Genomic DNA, 14,730 nt, shown 5'->3' on the forward strand with positions numbered 1-14,730 from the left:
CTTCCATGGCCAAGGTAAAACACAGCAAAACGAGTTTTCTCAGACTATTAAATTAGAGTCCATATTGGCCATATGACATTTTATTTTATTTTTAAAGATTTTATTTATTTATTTGAGAGAGAAAGTGCAGAGCGAGCATGGGGAGGAACAGAGGGACAGAGGGGGAGGCAGAGGGACAAGCAGACTCTCCGCTGAGCTTGGAGCCCGCTGCAGGCTCTCCGTCCCAGGACCCTGAGATCATGACCTGAGCTGAAACCAAGAGTACAACGCTCCACTGACCGAGCCACCCAGACGTCCCGGCCACGGGACATTTTAAACCACCCTACCGAAGACCACGAGAAAAAGTCACTGGGAAGAGTTGCTAAGTAGTCTGCTTCTTTTCTTTCTTTTCTCTACCTCAGGACAGCCCAGGCCTTTCTGGGACTGCTGTCAATTTGAAAACGAATTGAGAGTCACGTGCATTTTTAAACAACCACTCACTATTTCATTCTTCTGCTGTTTGGCGAAGGAGGAATAAAAGATTTTAACTCAAATTTAGGGGAAGATCCAGAGGCGACAGCAGCTCCGACACGGCACTCAATTAAACAGGTACAATATAAACTAAGCAAAAAAACCACAGCACTTACTACCTCCTGGCACCGTTTTCAAACTTTTACATATTATTAACTCATTTAATCCTTACGCGTCTCTAAGGTAAATGCTATCATGATCCCATTTTGCAGAGGCAGACACCGGGGGAAAGAGCACTTAACTAACTTGCCTCGGTAGGACTGAGAACCCAAAAAAGGCCCTTACGTTCTGGAGTCTCAGCCACTACCCTGCGGTCCCTCACCCCCAAAGCGAAGGATCATCCTGGGTCTACGTGACAAAAGGCCAGGGAGGACACTGTTGATCTTTCTTCTATCCCCAATGCAACAACAAATGTTTATGAGGACCTACCACGGGCCAGGCTGTGTTCTAGGGGCTTGGGACACATCCGTGACCCAAGATCCCTTTCCTCCCTACGGCCCACATTCCAGTGGGGAAGAACAGACAATGAACACAATTAGCAAATAACGCAGGCTATCAGAAGGTGCAAAGCACGACAGATGAGCGCCAGTACTGAGGTCGGGCCGCTGGGGTGGGCTGATGGGAAACCGGAAATGTGACTGAGACACAGCTTGTCTCGCTCCCTCGTTCTCCTGAGGTCTACCATCTGCACTGATCCTTCGGCTTCCCAAAGTCCCCTCGGCACGCTCCGGGCCTCTCCTTCCTCACCCTTCTCCCGTCTCCCATCTCCCGTCTCCCACCTCTTTGCCCCAGCCAGGATCCATTCTCTTATGGAGAACCTAGTGAATTTTAGAAAACAATTCCGACTGCAATGGTCGTGGCTGATGACGGTCCTAGTGCAACATTTCTCAAATAGGGTTCTGAGAAACACTCTGTTAACAGGTGTTCTAAAAAAGGAATTCTACTTTCAAATAAGTCGGAGAGACTCCCAAGAGTCTCTAATATGCTAATGTGCATTGTGAATCACAAAAAAACCGAATATGAAATGCAGTCTTTCCTAAACCGATACGATCTAGGCGGCTTTTTCTTTTTCTCTCAGAGCATCTATTAGTATCACAAGACGCCAGTGTTTCCACAGAACACAACCTGGGAAATGCTCGTCTCGCGAGATGCATCTCCATCCTCAGTGTCTCCCTCCAACACACAGAACTATAAAATGTCCAAAGTAAGTTTTTTTTTAAAAAAAAGCCTCATGTTACAGGTGAAGAAAACAAAGCCGGGATGCAACGTGACCACAGTTGAATGGTGAGTTGTTGGCCGACCAGGACTCCAGCCTGCGAGCCTGGCCTCAGGGCCCTGGTCCAGTTCTCTGTTTGCTCTTCTAGACGGCTGATGCCTGTTTGCATTGGGAACTTTGGAAACAAAACTTTAACACGTGAGAATAAACCCCTTTCCGTCCCTTCCCTTCTCTTCCTCTGCGCCTTTCTTCCTTCTCTCCCTTCCTCCCAAACATGCTAAGGGATCCAGGATCAAAAGATACAGACTGTGAAGGAGATAACTTACGAGCTCAGCACCTGACCCAGAGGAAGTCATAAATATTGGTTCTTTTTCCCATTCCCTGCCCTCAAGCAACATAGTGTCTAGAAAGGAAGAAAGACATAAAATCACCGTAATATTTCAAAAACTGCAATACAGAATAAGGATATAAGAGGGTGGGCATGGGATTCCAGGTAGTATGTGGCACCAAAGAACCCTTGGGATAATCAGAGACTTCGCAGAGGAGATGCCTGAGCTGGGTTTTGAGGGGTGAGTACGAGCTCGCCAGGACGCCAGGACAGAGAAGGCAGCCTAGACAGAAGGAAGGGCACATACCTGCAGCTGAAGGCCTGGAATACTCCAGCACTTCTGGGGAACTGAAAGTGATTTCAGCTCAGGTGAAGCACAGGAATAAGGCAAGAACAGATCCTGTCTCTCATGACCTCATATGGAAAAATCGCTCGCAGGTTTTAAGCCAGGGACTGTTGGGGTCAGATCGGCATTTTGGAGAGCTCGCCCAGGGGCGGTGCAGGGAAGGCCACACTGTAGAGAGACCATTAAGAGGCAAGACAGGAAGCCTAGAGGAAAGATGGTGGGGACTCCACTAAGAGAGATACAGTGGGGATGGCGGGAAGGGACAGATTTGAGAGAAGTAGTAGAACTGACTAGACTTAATGCCGAATAGATGCAGAAAAAGAGAAACACAGTTGTAGGATGACTCCTGGCTTCTGGCCTGATGATGGAGTGACAGCCGGAAAGGGTGAAGCAAGGAGGAAGAGGAACACATTTGGGGCCTGGGGACTACGGAGTCCAGATGAGGACAGGCTGAGTCTGAGGCACCCGGGGGTGTGCTCTCACGTCTGCTGGGGAAGGGTCCCCGCAGGCAGCTGCATGTCTCCGGATGTGGGAATCTCCACACTGTAAGAGGAAAGTTATCTGAGGCGGATGTTTTAAAGGTTCCTCCCATCTTTTTACACAAAAGTCTGGGCCTGAACACAGGAGAAAACGTATCCCAAAGATTAGAGAAAAGGTTAATGAGGACCACGTACAGGAACCGGTACTTAAACTCAGGATCTCCCTGGGCTTCCCTCCTGCCCAGAGAATACAGATTGATGCCCAGGCTGCCAACCTGGTCTCTCTCATCAGGGCCCCGGGGTCTCATCCCCCCAGATTCCAAATGAGGGGTCTGGAGGAAACGGGCCGGGAACGCCATGTCCCCCCGGCCCCTGAGAACGCTCCTCCACACGGGGACTCCTCAGAGCGCCCAAGCAAGAGCTCCCACAACCTCTTACTCAGCCGTGTACATCCCTCAGGCCTCCTTCATCCGCTTTCTAGCAATCCTCCAGCCCAGGGGCAAATGCCCTTCTGGCTCCGTCTGCACAGTACACAACAATGTCACGCAGTGTTTCTGCTGTCGGGAGAGTGGGATGTGCACCTTCTGGCTGGCACAGGTCTAGCTGCTCTTCCTTCAACTATAACGGCCAATGTTTGATCGCTTCCAAACCGAAACTCACCCAAATGGGTTAGGATCTGGCCCTGGATGGGGGTGCCCTCTCACTGCCCATCTGGAAACAAGCGAGACCTCTCCAAAAATCCAATGGGTGAGGAACACAAGACTGCCAAAGGCAGCCCCTGCCAACCACCAGACAGGTTGGGAGGCCATGCCCTTGACCGCCTCGCCAGGCTTTTTTCCCTCTGGTTTATTGCATTCGCCATCTAGGATAAAAAAAAAGAAATGGAGAAGAATCAGTTACATGGAAATTTACTCTACCTTTCATAGACTTTTAACAAGTTAAGAAACGGTACCTGGCGTGAAGGAGCTTATTTCAGAAGGGAAGGTGAGACATGAAACTACACTACAAAGCAGAACACGCTGAGAAGCTAGTTGGTGGGAGGGACGATTTGAGGCAGGCTAGATCAGGGATGGTTTAGGGAGAAGCAAGCATTCTGGAATTTCACAAGTGAAAATGCATCAAGGTGGGGCACCTGGGTGGCTCAGTCAGTTAAGCGTCTGCCTTTGGCTCAGGTCATGATCCCAGGGTTCTGGGAGCGAGTCCCACATTGGCTCCCTGCTCAGTAGGGAGTCTGCTTCTCCCTCTCCCTCTGCCCCTCCCCACCGCTCATGCTCTCTCTCTCTCTCTCAAATAAATATTTAAAAAAGAAAGAAAGAAAGAAATACAGCAAGTTATTTGCTTCATGTGAAGTTAACGGTATGAGCAAAAATATAGAGAGCAAAGGGGACTAGTATGTTCAGGGAACAGATGCAGTCCAACTTGAGTGGAACATATCCAGGATCCCAGGCTGCAGCCCCCCGCCCCCCCCCCCGCCCCCGCCCCGGAACAGGGCTCTCATCTAACCTGCTGTGCACCCAGAGGGACAGTAGTACACTGACTCAGCCATTACTGAGGGTCAGGTCCTGTTCCCAGCCTTTGATATGAACACATTCCACCCTCCCAACAACTTCGTGAGGTAAACTCTATTACTAGTCCCATTTCACAGATTAGAAAACCAAGGCCCAGAGAGAACAAGCCACTTGTCCAAGATCATACCACTGGTAAAGAGAGCTTAGGCAGACTGGTTCCCGTGCCCGTGTGCCTAACGACAACATACTTCATGGGACTTTTTGACCAAGAGGTCTCATTTCCTTGCATCGGTGACTTCACATACAAAAACATAAGAGCTGGATGGAAAGGCTGGCAGAAGAATTTCTCTGTAGGAACAGAGAGCCGGTTGGGCAGAGGCCTCATGATACTGCGAAGCTCTCTGCAGGGTAGAAGAAAACCTTAGGGTCTGCCTGTGGGGCTGGCGGCAGGATTTCACAAGGAGGAAGAAAGCCCTTCTGCTAGTAAAGTCGGAGGAAGGGGAGCAGAGCTGGGAGCCACAGGGATGATGGGGCGGGTGGTGAAGACGCAGGAGGCCAGGACCTGGAGACGAAGCAGTCTTTAGGAAAGGAGAGACTTAAACTAAATTTGCTAAGTATCACTGCTGTGTCCTATGGTGCGGGACCCCTCTCCCAGGACCCAGCAAATCTTCAATAAAACCATAAAAATGCCTGGTATGATCTGATATTCTGGAGAAACAAGTGAGGAGTCTGGAGTTTTGTAAATGAGACACAGGGCAAAAACAGGAAGGCAAGAAGAAGAAAACTCAAGTCAGGAAAAGTAAACGATACCCTGACATTCAGATCCTTATCAGGCTGTACCTGTGAAATTCGCTGCCTGAGTGGGCGCCTTTAGATGTTGGTGTTTTATAAAACATAACGCATGTATCAGCGCGCCAGGCCGCTTTCTAAATGTCCTAACTAGTGTTAATGTCACCTGACCAATTTGCTTGTCTGATGCTCCCTTATTCTTCCTGCCCCGGTTTCACGCCAAAATTGGGGCCAAAGGGGGATTATACAAGCACCTTGTTCATGGTGAGCCAAAACCCTCTAAACTTCCATTAATCTGTGAGATTTCTCCTTGTGTTGACAAAAGAACAGTGACTCACTGAGACTTACACAAAAAGCCAGGTGCAAGTTAACCAGAATCTAGTAACACTTCTCCCTTCTTTTGAGAAGGATCTCAAGTTAGCCTATGGAACGAACATCCAAGTTGGGTATGTGTATGTCTCTGAGAAAGTCAGCTCCAGAGAGAGGTGATTTGAAAGGTGGTGTAAATATGCAAGATTTCCTTTCTTTCCAAGCTTCAGGCTTCAGCTTAAATACCTTCAGACTCCCGGGGCACCTGGGTGGCTCAGTCAGTTGGGTGTCTGACTCTCAATTTCGGCTCAGGTCGTGATCTCGGGATCCTGGGATCAAGCCCTGTGTTGGGTTCCCTGCTCAGCGGGGAGTCTGCTTGTCTCCCTCTCCCTCTGCCCCTCCTTCCGTGTGCTCACACGCTCTCTCTCTCTCTCTCAAATAAATAAATCTTGAAAAATATATATCTCTTCAGACTCCCAGAAACACACACACACACACACACACACACACACACACACACACACAAAACCGATACTTCTCCCAGCCCTTGCTCACAACTAAATTCTCATAGTGTAGAGATATACCAGGGTCAGTATGGAGGAAGAGAGATGAAGGGTCTCATCCTGGAAAGCTTCCGTCCAGAGGGAAAATGGAGAAAAACGGAGCTGAAAGCCAGCGGGGAGTCTGAGGCCTGGTTTACCCTCCCACTCCACACTGATAAGAGCCAGAATGTTCACCCTCTGTTCTGGTGAGGAAAAGGTGCCTTCTGCTTGGATAATACTCCACTGGCTGTGCCGGTTACTATCTCAGAGGGAGAGAACATCGAGATGGAGATAGAGTGCAGAAAGACTTTTTATCTTTTCAAGATGTATTGCATTCAGATAAGAAAACTAAACTATGCAAGAGAACAAATTCCTAAAAAAACCTGAGCGTGCACGTACCTGTGTAAATGCGATCAAGTGTGGCTATGGTACTTAATGTCAGTATCACCCTGTTGGACATCTGATAACTCCAGACTGGGTTTAGTGAAGTGTACCATATGCGGAGAACAAGAAGAAGAATCTGTCCTAAAATGAATCCCCAGATTCTGAGGTACCTGTAAATACAGAAATATATTTAATGACGCTTTATGTGGTTTCCGTGTGCTATGTTTCATAGTGAATGTCACGATTTCAGAGAATGAGTATATGAAATAGTCCTGTGGGTAATTTGCAGTAAGGCACATGCCTTAGTCTTTATACGGTCCATTCTAAGGCAACTTGCTATAATTCCTCAATTCTCAAAACATTAGGGAGACTGACGGTAAGTGTTCCCATTCTGATTTTGTGAAAAAGAAAAAAAAAAATGAGACTTGTACAAGCCATATGCCAAGTAAATACTGTGACTTGGAAGTCCGGGTCCCAACTTCCCGTTTGGTAAGTGATCACGCTTATGTCTACAGGCATAAGGTACAGACCTTTGTCTGTAGATGGAAGATACCATACCTTTGCAAGCCGCTTCCTGTCCACCACGTCACGGCATTCACGATCAGCGAGGAAGACACACCCAGGGCAAGGACCACCAGCCGAACCCTGGCATTTGGAGCCTGGAACGAGGCTATGCTGCCTGCGAACAAACGAAGGAGAGCTCAGCATTGCTGGCAATCGTGCCCTGGAACTCCTCGATGTGCCTTTGATAACTGTTGTGTCTGATACCATCTTTATGCTCAGGAAGATCAAGTTCATATATAATTGTGGGTATAAATCGTTAAAAATTTTTTGTGATGTCATTCGTAACATGAAATCCACTATGTTGAGTGTACAGTTCAGTGGTTTCTAACATACTCACGAAGTCGTGCAGCTCTTACCACTATCTAGTTCCAGGCTATTTCACCACCCCAAAAAGAAATCTATACCTGTTAGCAGACTCTCCTTTTTCCTCCTCCCCGCACCCCAGCCCCTGGCAATCACTAATCTACTTCCTGTCTGTATGGATTTTTCCCATTCTGAGCACTTCCTTTAGTGGAATCATATCATCTGTAGCCTTCTGGGACTGGCTTCTTTCACTCGGCATGAGGTTTTCGAGGCGTATCCATCCTGCAGCACATATCAGCACCTCGTTCCTTCTCACGGCTGAGTCACATTCCACTGCGGGGTGTAGTGCACTTTGTTCACGCATTCATCAGTGAGGGCCACTTGGGTCGTTTCCATCCTTTGGCTATCAAGAACCATGTTGCCATAACCATTTGTGTACGAGGTCATACGTGAACCAATGTTTTCGTTCTTCTTGGGTGTATACTAAGAGGTGGAGCTCTTAGGTCACAGGATAACTCAGTGTAACATTCTGAGGAACTGCCAAACTGTTTCCCGAAGCAGCGGCACCATTTCGTGTTCCCACCAGCAATGCGTGAGGGTTCCGAGTCCTCCACATCCTTGTTGACACTCGTCACTACCTGTCTTTTTGATCATAGCCATCCCAGGGGGTCAACATTTTTGAGGAAAGAAATAACTTAAACCAATAAGAGCATGAACTAGCTTAATAGTTAAGTACAGAGTAATTCACTTAAAATAGCGGAGGCGCCAGAGAGGACAGCATGTAACGCCCAGATCTCCTCTGTGGTTATACAGGGTACCTTAGGACTCTAACAACCAAGTCGCCTCATTTCATTTCCTTCAGAAGCATCTGAAGGGAGTTTTCAGGTAAACTGTGGCTTCCAGCAGCCTCTGTTTAGCCTCAGCTCCAAGCTCAGTGGTGACCTGGACGCTCACCCTCATCTCTGCGCCCCTCTCCTACCTCCTCCATTTTCTCACATTTCATTCTAGCGCTAGGTGACGGGTCTTCACAGGGGAAGGAGCGAAAGGAGAACAACAGGAAGCATGCCAAACACCCCAAACTTACCATATCACCTCCTTACGGCGACCAGAGGTTACCGGGCCACAAGTGGACTTAAATAATAAAAACCACCCCAGTAACTCGCGGTCGATAGTTCTGTAGGTAAGGCCGGCAGAAGCAGCACTGAGCAAAAGTGAAAAAGGGCCACCGAGTGTGAGGAGAAAATGAAACTCGCAACACAGAAATTCACGGAAGGGTACTGCAAGCCCCCGGCAGCTTAACTGACTTACTACACACTCGATTCAGGGTAGAGGGTTTCATCTCTGTTATTTCCGGAGCTGAAATTTTCAGTCATTTGATAAGTCTTTCCATTCCTATCGACACCATCTTTATAAAGGGTGCATTGTTCAGTGGTCTATACCACTGTTCTTTCTGAGCCCAGGATCCTGAAAAGCCAGAGTTCTGCACCCCCGTGGGCATCCCCAGAACTCACTGCACTAACCTTGGTCTGCTTTCTTCAGAGACTGGCCCACAGAGGAGCAGAGGCAATGCCCTAGTAATTCTGCCACTGTTTCTGAAAAAAGTCAAATGACTGTTTCCAGAGAGAAGAAATACACGGCACGACTCATGAGCAAACGCCACTCAGAAAACTCAGAGAAACCAACCGCATTATAGCAGAAGGGAAAGACCCAGAGTGCTCAGCCACGGACTCAACCAGACTGGAGTCGGCTGTTGTTGTTTTCTGAACCTTCTCTTCCATGACTCCACCCTCTTTCATTTTTACGACCAGTACTTCTTCAAGGTCTCTCACCATCCCTTAATATGAATACTCTTAAGTCTTTGTGATAGTAAGTGTACATTTAAAATTTTTAATTGCTCTGCTTCTCCCTCTTCCTCTGCCCCTCCCCCTCCACATGTGCTCTGTCTCTTGCTTTCTCTCTCTCCAATAAATAAATATTTTAAAATTTTTAATTGCTAAAAAAAAAACCAACAATTTTTCATTGCTAAATTTTGGCAACGTAACATACTCGAATTCAGAATTCAAAAGATACAGAAGGTATACCTTGCAAAGTTTCCCTTTCATGCCTATGTCTAGCTAGATACCATATTCAAGCAACTAAAATGCTATCAGCTTTTTTTAAATCCTTCTAGAGCTATTTAACACATGTTCAATTAGATACTAAATATATTTCCATCTCAACTTTCTTACACAGATGTTAGTATTCTGCGCACACTGATGCTTCTTTTTTGTCACTTAATATATTTTAAAGAACATTCCATTTCCTTACCTAAATAACGTTCTCATTCTTTTATAATGATGCACAGTATCCTATAGTATTCCAAGTTTCAAAACCATAATTTACTTAACCTATCCCATTTGGTGACATTTAGGTTATTTCTGATCTTGCGATTATAAATATTGTGGCAGTGATTAAATAACCCTGTATTTTTACCATTTTAACACATATGTGAGTATATCTGTAGTATATATTCCTAGAAGTGGAATTGCTAAACAAAAGAGTGTGTGTGTGTGTGTGTGTGTGTGTGTATTTGTAATTTTGCTAAATGCTGCTAAATTATCCTCTGCAGACCTTGTGCCAGTTTACACTCCCACCAACACTGTCCGAGTGCCTGCTCTCCCATCCTTACAATACAGTGTTACTCGACTTTGGCAATCCAGTAAGGGAAGCTACATACAAATATGTATGTGCCTCTGTGTGTGTGTGTGTGTGTGTGTGTGTGTTTGTATTCTACACATTTTAGTATTTTTTAAGAACCAATTATACTTCCTTTCCATTAAACTGGTCATATTCTTTGCTCTGTTACCCACTGAGTTGTTGGTCCTTTTTATTACTGATTTGTAAAAACTCTATATGTTAGTGAAATGAGCCCTTTGACTAAAAGAGTTGCATGTATCTTTCCTAATGTGTTGTTTGACTTTACCTATTACAGTGTTCATCGTGTTTAATTTTCCTATTTTCATGCAGTAGCATTCAACAATTTTTAATGGTTTCTGAGTTTTGTGTTGAAGTTGGAAAAAGAACACAAAATGCTCAAGAGTTGACCTGTTCTCCCTCTTCATTTCAGTGATTCTTAGCTTTTCCCACCTGACAGAAAAGTTAGAAATGTAAAAGACATGGACCTTGGTCGAGCCTTCCAATTCCACTAAAACTCCAGGGTAGTAGTAAGAGAAAGAGGAATCTTGTTTCATTTAATCATTTAGCATTCAAAGAACAGCCTACATATTTTCACTTGATTTTTGACCAAAAACAAACAAAAAAACCATAAAGAAGCGCTTTTAAATCTTACCCACAGTAATTATCCGCAACAGGATTAGCGTCCACTTCTTGTTAGCCAGTTTCCAGAAAGGAGTAAATATTAGGAATACTGGAGAAAGAAACGCTATGCCAAAACCTTCAAGCCCAGTGAGTTCTAGAGTTTGCAGGGGAAAGTAATAGATCATCGGTCCAAGGCCATGGCAGAGAGACCAAGAAACATACCCTAGGGGAAAAATAAAATGTTTAAAGGGCGAGTGCAAATGTGTCCTCGTTTGCAACAGCCCTGTCCCCCCACTGCAACTGCTCCGGCTGACCCACCCTCCTTCACCATTCTGACCTTTTTTTAATAATAATTTTTTATTATGTTATGTTAGTCACCATACAGTACATCCCCAGTTTTTGATGCAGTGTTCCATGATTCATTAGTTGCGTATAACACCCAGTGCACCATGTAATACGTGCCCTCCTTACTACCCATCACCAGTCTATCCCAATCCCCCCCCCCTGAGGCCCTCAGTTTGTTTCCCAGAGTCCATAGTCTCTCATGCTTCATTCCCCCTTCTGTTCACCATTCTGACCTTAACCAGGTTGCACTACAGAATTCCTCCCCTTCCCCCGTCAGAAAGAGAATTTCCCAGGACGAGAATGCATCCTGCTGTGGTGAGTCCCTTGACACCCCTTGTTTATTCCTTTAACCTTGTTCACACTCCCACAGGTCATTCGTTTCTTAAAACCTCTTCATCTGAACCATCTGGGTTGAATTTGATGTTCTGTCAAGACCCTAATTGATAAAATGTCTTGAACTAAGTCAACCTTTCTATTAGGGCAGTATCATGAAAATCAAAAAGAGGAACAAACAGGGGTGCCCGGCTGGCTCAGTTGGAGGAGCACGCAACTCTTGATCTCTGGTTGTGGGTTCAAGCCCCATGTTGGGTGTAGAGATTAAGAGAAAAAAAAAAGTCGAAAAAAAAAAAAAAAGAGGGACAAGCAGCAGGACTCCCCCCCTTCTCCCCACTCCAGACTACACCCAAAGGCAGGTTAGTTAGGCAACAATCATTTTCTTGTAAGTAGACTTTTTTAAACCTAACCTTAGGAGACAGAATGGGGTAAGTGAAATATCCAGATCTGAAGTCAGGCTCACCTCTGCCAACTACTGACTCCATCATCTTCTACAGTGATGGTAATTAACTAATGGGCACTCACTACGTGCCAGCGTGTGTGCTAAGTATATGCAGAGATCATCTCTTTTATTCTTCATCCAACACATGTCCTATGAAATGGACACTTTTACTCCCCTCTTACAAATGTAAAAACAACAAAAAGCTTCTGAGATTCCGAAAGTAATTGCCTAAGGTCAAAACGGTAGCACATGGCAGAGTGAACCTAAACCCGGGCAGTCTGGTTCCAAAGGCAGCCATCTAACCATCACGTGTAGTTAACTTTCTCCCCACGTCCTTCTCAGCCTTCCTTTCGTAATCGGCAAAATAGCTCTTTTAGCCCCCTCACAGGGTTGTTAGGATTAAATGAGATCAAGTTCTCAGAGTACCTAGCACCCTAGGTACTTAATGTAATTCGCTTTACACTGCTGTACTTATAAGATACCTTCGGATGGGGGGGGCGGGGAGAAGGGGGGGGCTCCTGAATATTAGCAGCTCCCAGAAAATCAAGTTTTTAGGCAGGTGCCCCTCCCAAGCTAAAGGAATGTTTCATAGTGAAGAGCGAGATTATAGCATTCTCCCAAACGTTTGGCTGGGAATTCTGATTTTAATCATACAAGTCCGACAGAATTACACCAATAATTGTTCTTGGGACTTTTTGCAAAGCTACGAAGTGCGCTCACAGGACTCGAGCTCGATGCTCTTACGTGAGGTGTGCTCACCTCAAGCCGCCGGGGAAAACGTGGGCCCCTTTTCTTCAGATAGTTAAGGTCCAGTACTGAAATTTATTAATTTAAACATAAAGGTCGGGGGTGGGGTGGGGGGGGGAGGTTCAGGAATTGTACCAGCAGCCAGTTCCAGGCCTCCACGTGGAGAGCTGGGCGCAATCCCAGGGTGGCGTGGGAGCTCAGAGGCACTGTCACCCCCTTCCCACCCCGCCCCCCATCCTCAGCTTCCCAACCTCAATCCGGGTCTTGTCTTTTTTTGACTTCGGTACAGCATAAGTTCCCAGGGGGCTTCTCTATTTTGGGCGCTCCCTCCTTCCCGAGCCCAGCCCCCGGGCCGAGCGCCGCGGCCCCGGACAGGTGTGGGGAGCGGGCCGCCCCGACCGCGCTCGCAGGGCCGCCTCAGCTTACCCAGCAGGCTCTCCAGGAGGAGTTCTCGCCACAGCCAGGGCATGGTCGCCACGCGGAGCAGCGCTTCTTGAGCCGGCAGCACGCGCCCGGCCCGCCGCCGCGTCCTCGGGAGCGGGGTCCGCGCGCACGTCCCCTCGCCCAGCCGGCAGCCACCCGCCCGCCCGCGGCCAGCGCGCCCCGCCGAGCCCTGGCGAGGGTGGGGCCGCCGCGCGTCCGCCCCCGCGCACCACACCCAGCGCAGCCTGCCCGGGCCCGCGCCACCTGCGCCGTGCCCCGGCCGGCCGCCTCCGGGCCCGCGACCGCTCCCGGCATGCTCACGGGGGGCCTCGGACCCCGCCGTCGGGCAAAACCCGGGGCGTCCGGCCCGGCCGCAGAGCAACCCGGGGAAGGAGCGTGCAGACGCCCGGGAGGGCGGGACGCGGCGCAGCGCCGCGTTTAAACGAGGCCCACGGGGGTGCGCTGACGAGGGGTAAGGTTGGACGGGAGGGGGCCCGCAGGACGGGCGCCAGCGCTCCGGCCGGACAGGTGCCAACAGGAGCTTAAGGCCTGGGCGACGCTCGGGAGGCGGGCGGGCGCCCCGAGCGCTACTCCGCAGCTAGGTAAACAGATGGCGCTCTGCAAGGGTGGTCCAAACATTCTAGAGGCTCCAGGATTTTCTCTGGCTTTTAGAGACGTCGCAACCCTTGCTCAGGGGAGAGAAAACAACGGATGTGAGTGGAAACTCTGCCCTCGTCAGCTTCATGAATAACGATGTTTGCGAGAGCCCACCCCGAAGGAGAAAGGGAGAGACGTTCCCATTAACAATGGAGCCAGTTGAACTAGGCCGGTTGTTTCTCGCTCAAATATTACCACACCCCAGAAGGTCTGGAAATTTTTTTTGATCCTTCTCAAAGCATTTATTTTAATGCTATTTAATTCCTTAGAAGAGTTTATCATTGATCACTTCTGGAAAGTTTGTTCTGAAATTAAACAATGATGAACTGCCTAAAAGTACAAGAATCGCTTAGGAGAAATTGTTGTTATGTAAGTCCAGAGCAGTTTCAAGCAAAGAGTTCCAAATCACTTAGTTACTTACTAGTACTCTGTCACAAGAATAGCATATAGATCGACGGAACAGAATTGCGAGTCCTGGAATAAAGCCTCCCCATTGGGGTCAGATGATCTTCAACAAGCTTGCCAAGACAATTAGGTGGGGAAAAGGATGGTCTTTAACAAATGGTTCTAGGACAACTGAATATTCACCTGAAAAAGAATAAAGTTGGACCCCTACCTCACACAATATGCAAAAATTAACTCTAGATGGATTGAAGACCTGACTGTAAGACATGAAACCATAAAGCTCTGAGCAGAAAACATAGCAGTAAATCTTCAGGGTCTTCAATTGGGCAGTGGATTCTTAGAAATGACACCCAAAGCTCAAGTGACAAAAGACATGAGATAAATTGGACCTCATCAAAATTAAAAGCTCTATGTTTAAAGGACACTCTCAAGAAGGTGAAAAAACAAAGCACATATTGTGAGACAGCATTTTCAAATTGTACCTTTGGTAAGGAGCTGGTATCCAGAATATATATTAAAAAATACAAGTCAACAATAACCCAATTTAAAGATGAACAAGATTTCATTTATTATGGCTGCACAATATTCCTCTTCTTTATCCATTCAGGTGTCGATGGACATCTGGGCTCTTTCCATAGTTTGGCTATTGTGGACATTCCCGCTATAAACTTTGGGGTGCACATGCCCTTTCAGATCACTACATTTGTATCTGTGGGGTAAATACTCAGTAGTGCTATTCCTGGGTCGTAGGGTAGCTCTATTTTCAACTTTTTGAGGAACCTCCATACTGTTTTCCAGAGTGG

The 14,730-nt window shown here is 47.3% G+C and overlaps 1 protein-coding gene across 1 annotated transcript in view; it reads right to left on the reverse strand.

Annotated features, from left to right (window-relative positions):
• CWH43 (cell wall biogenesis 43 C-terminal homolog) overlaps positions 1-12,949 on the reverse strand; it is a 62,477-nt gene extending 49,528 nt beyond the window's left edge. Inside the window, exons 1-5 of the mRNA XM_040625409.1 lie at positions 12,869-12,949; positions 10,607-10,798; positions 6,970-7,090; positions 6,427-6,581; positions 3,540-3,741 (exon numbers count right to left, since the gene is read on the reverse strand). Coding sequence (XP_040481343.1) covers positions 3,540-3,741; positions 6,427-6,581; positions 6,970-7,090; positions 10,607-10,798; positions 12,869-12,911 — 713 coding nt within the window. The 5' untranslated portion in view covers positions 12,912-12,949. The remainder of the gene's footprint in view (positions 1-3,539; positions 3,742-6,426; positions 6,582-6,969; positions 7,091-10,606; positions 10,799-12,868) is intronic.
• Positions 12,950-14,730: the final 1,781 nt, after the last annotated feature.

Source organism: Ursus maritimus, unplaced genomic scaffold (genome assembly GCF_017311325.1).
Source record: "Ursus maritimus isolate PB19 unplaced genomic scaffold, ASM1731132v1 scaffold_8, whole genome shotgun sequence".
NCBI classification, from domain to species: domain Eukaryota; kingdom Metazoa; phylum Chordata; class Mammalia; order Carnivora; family Ursidae; genus Ursus; species Ursus maritimus.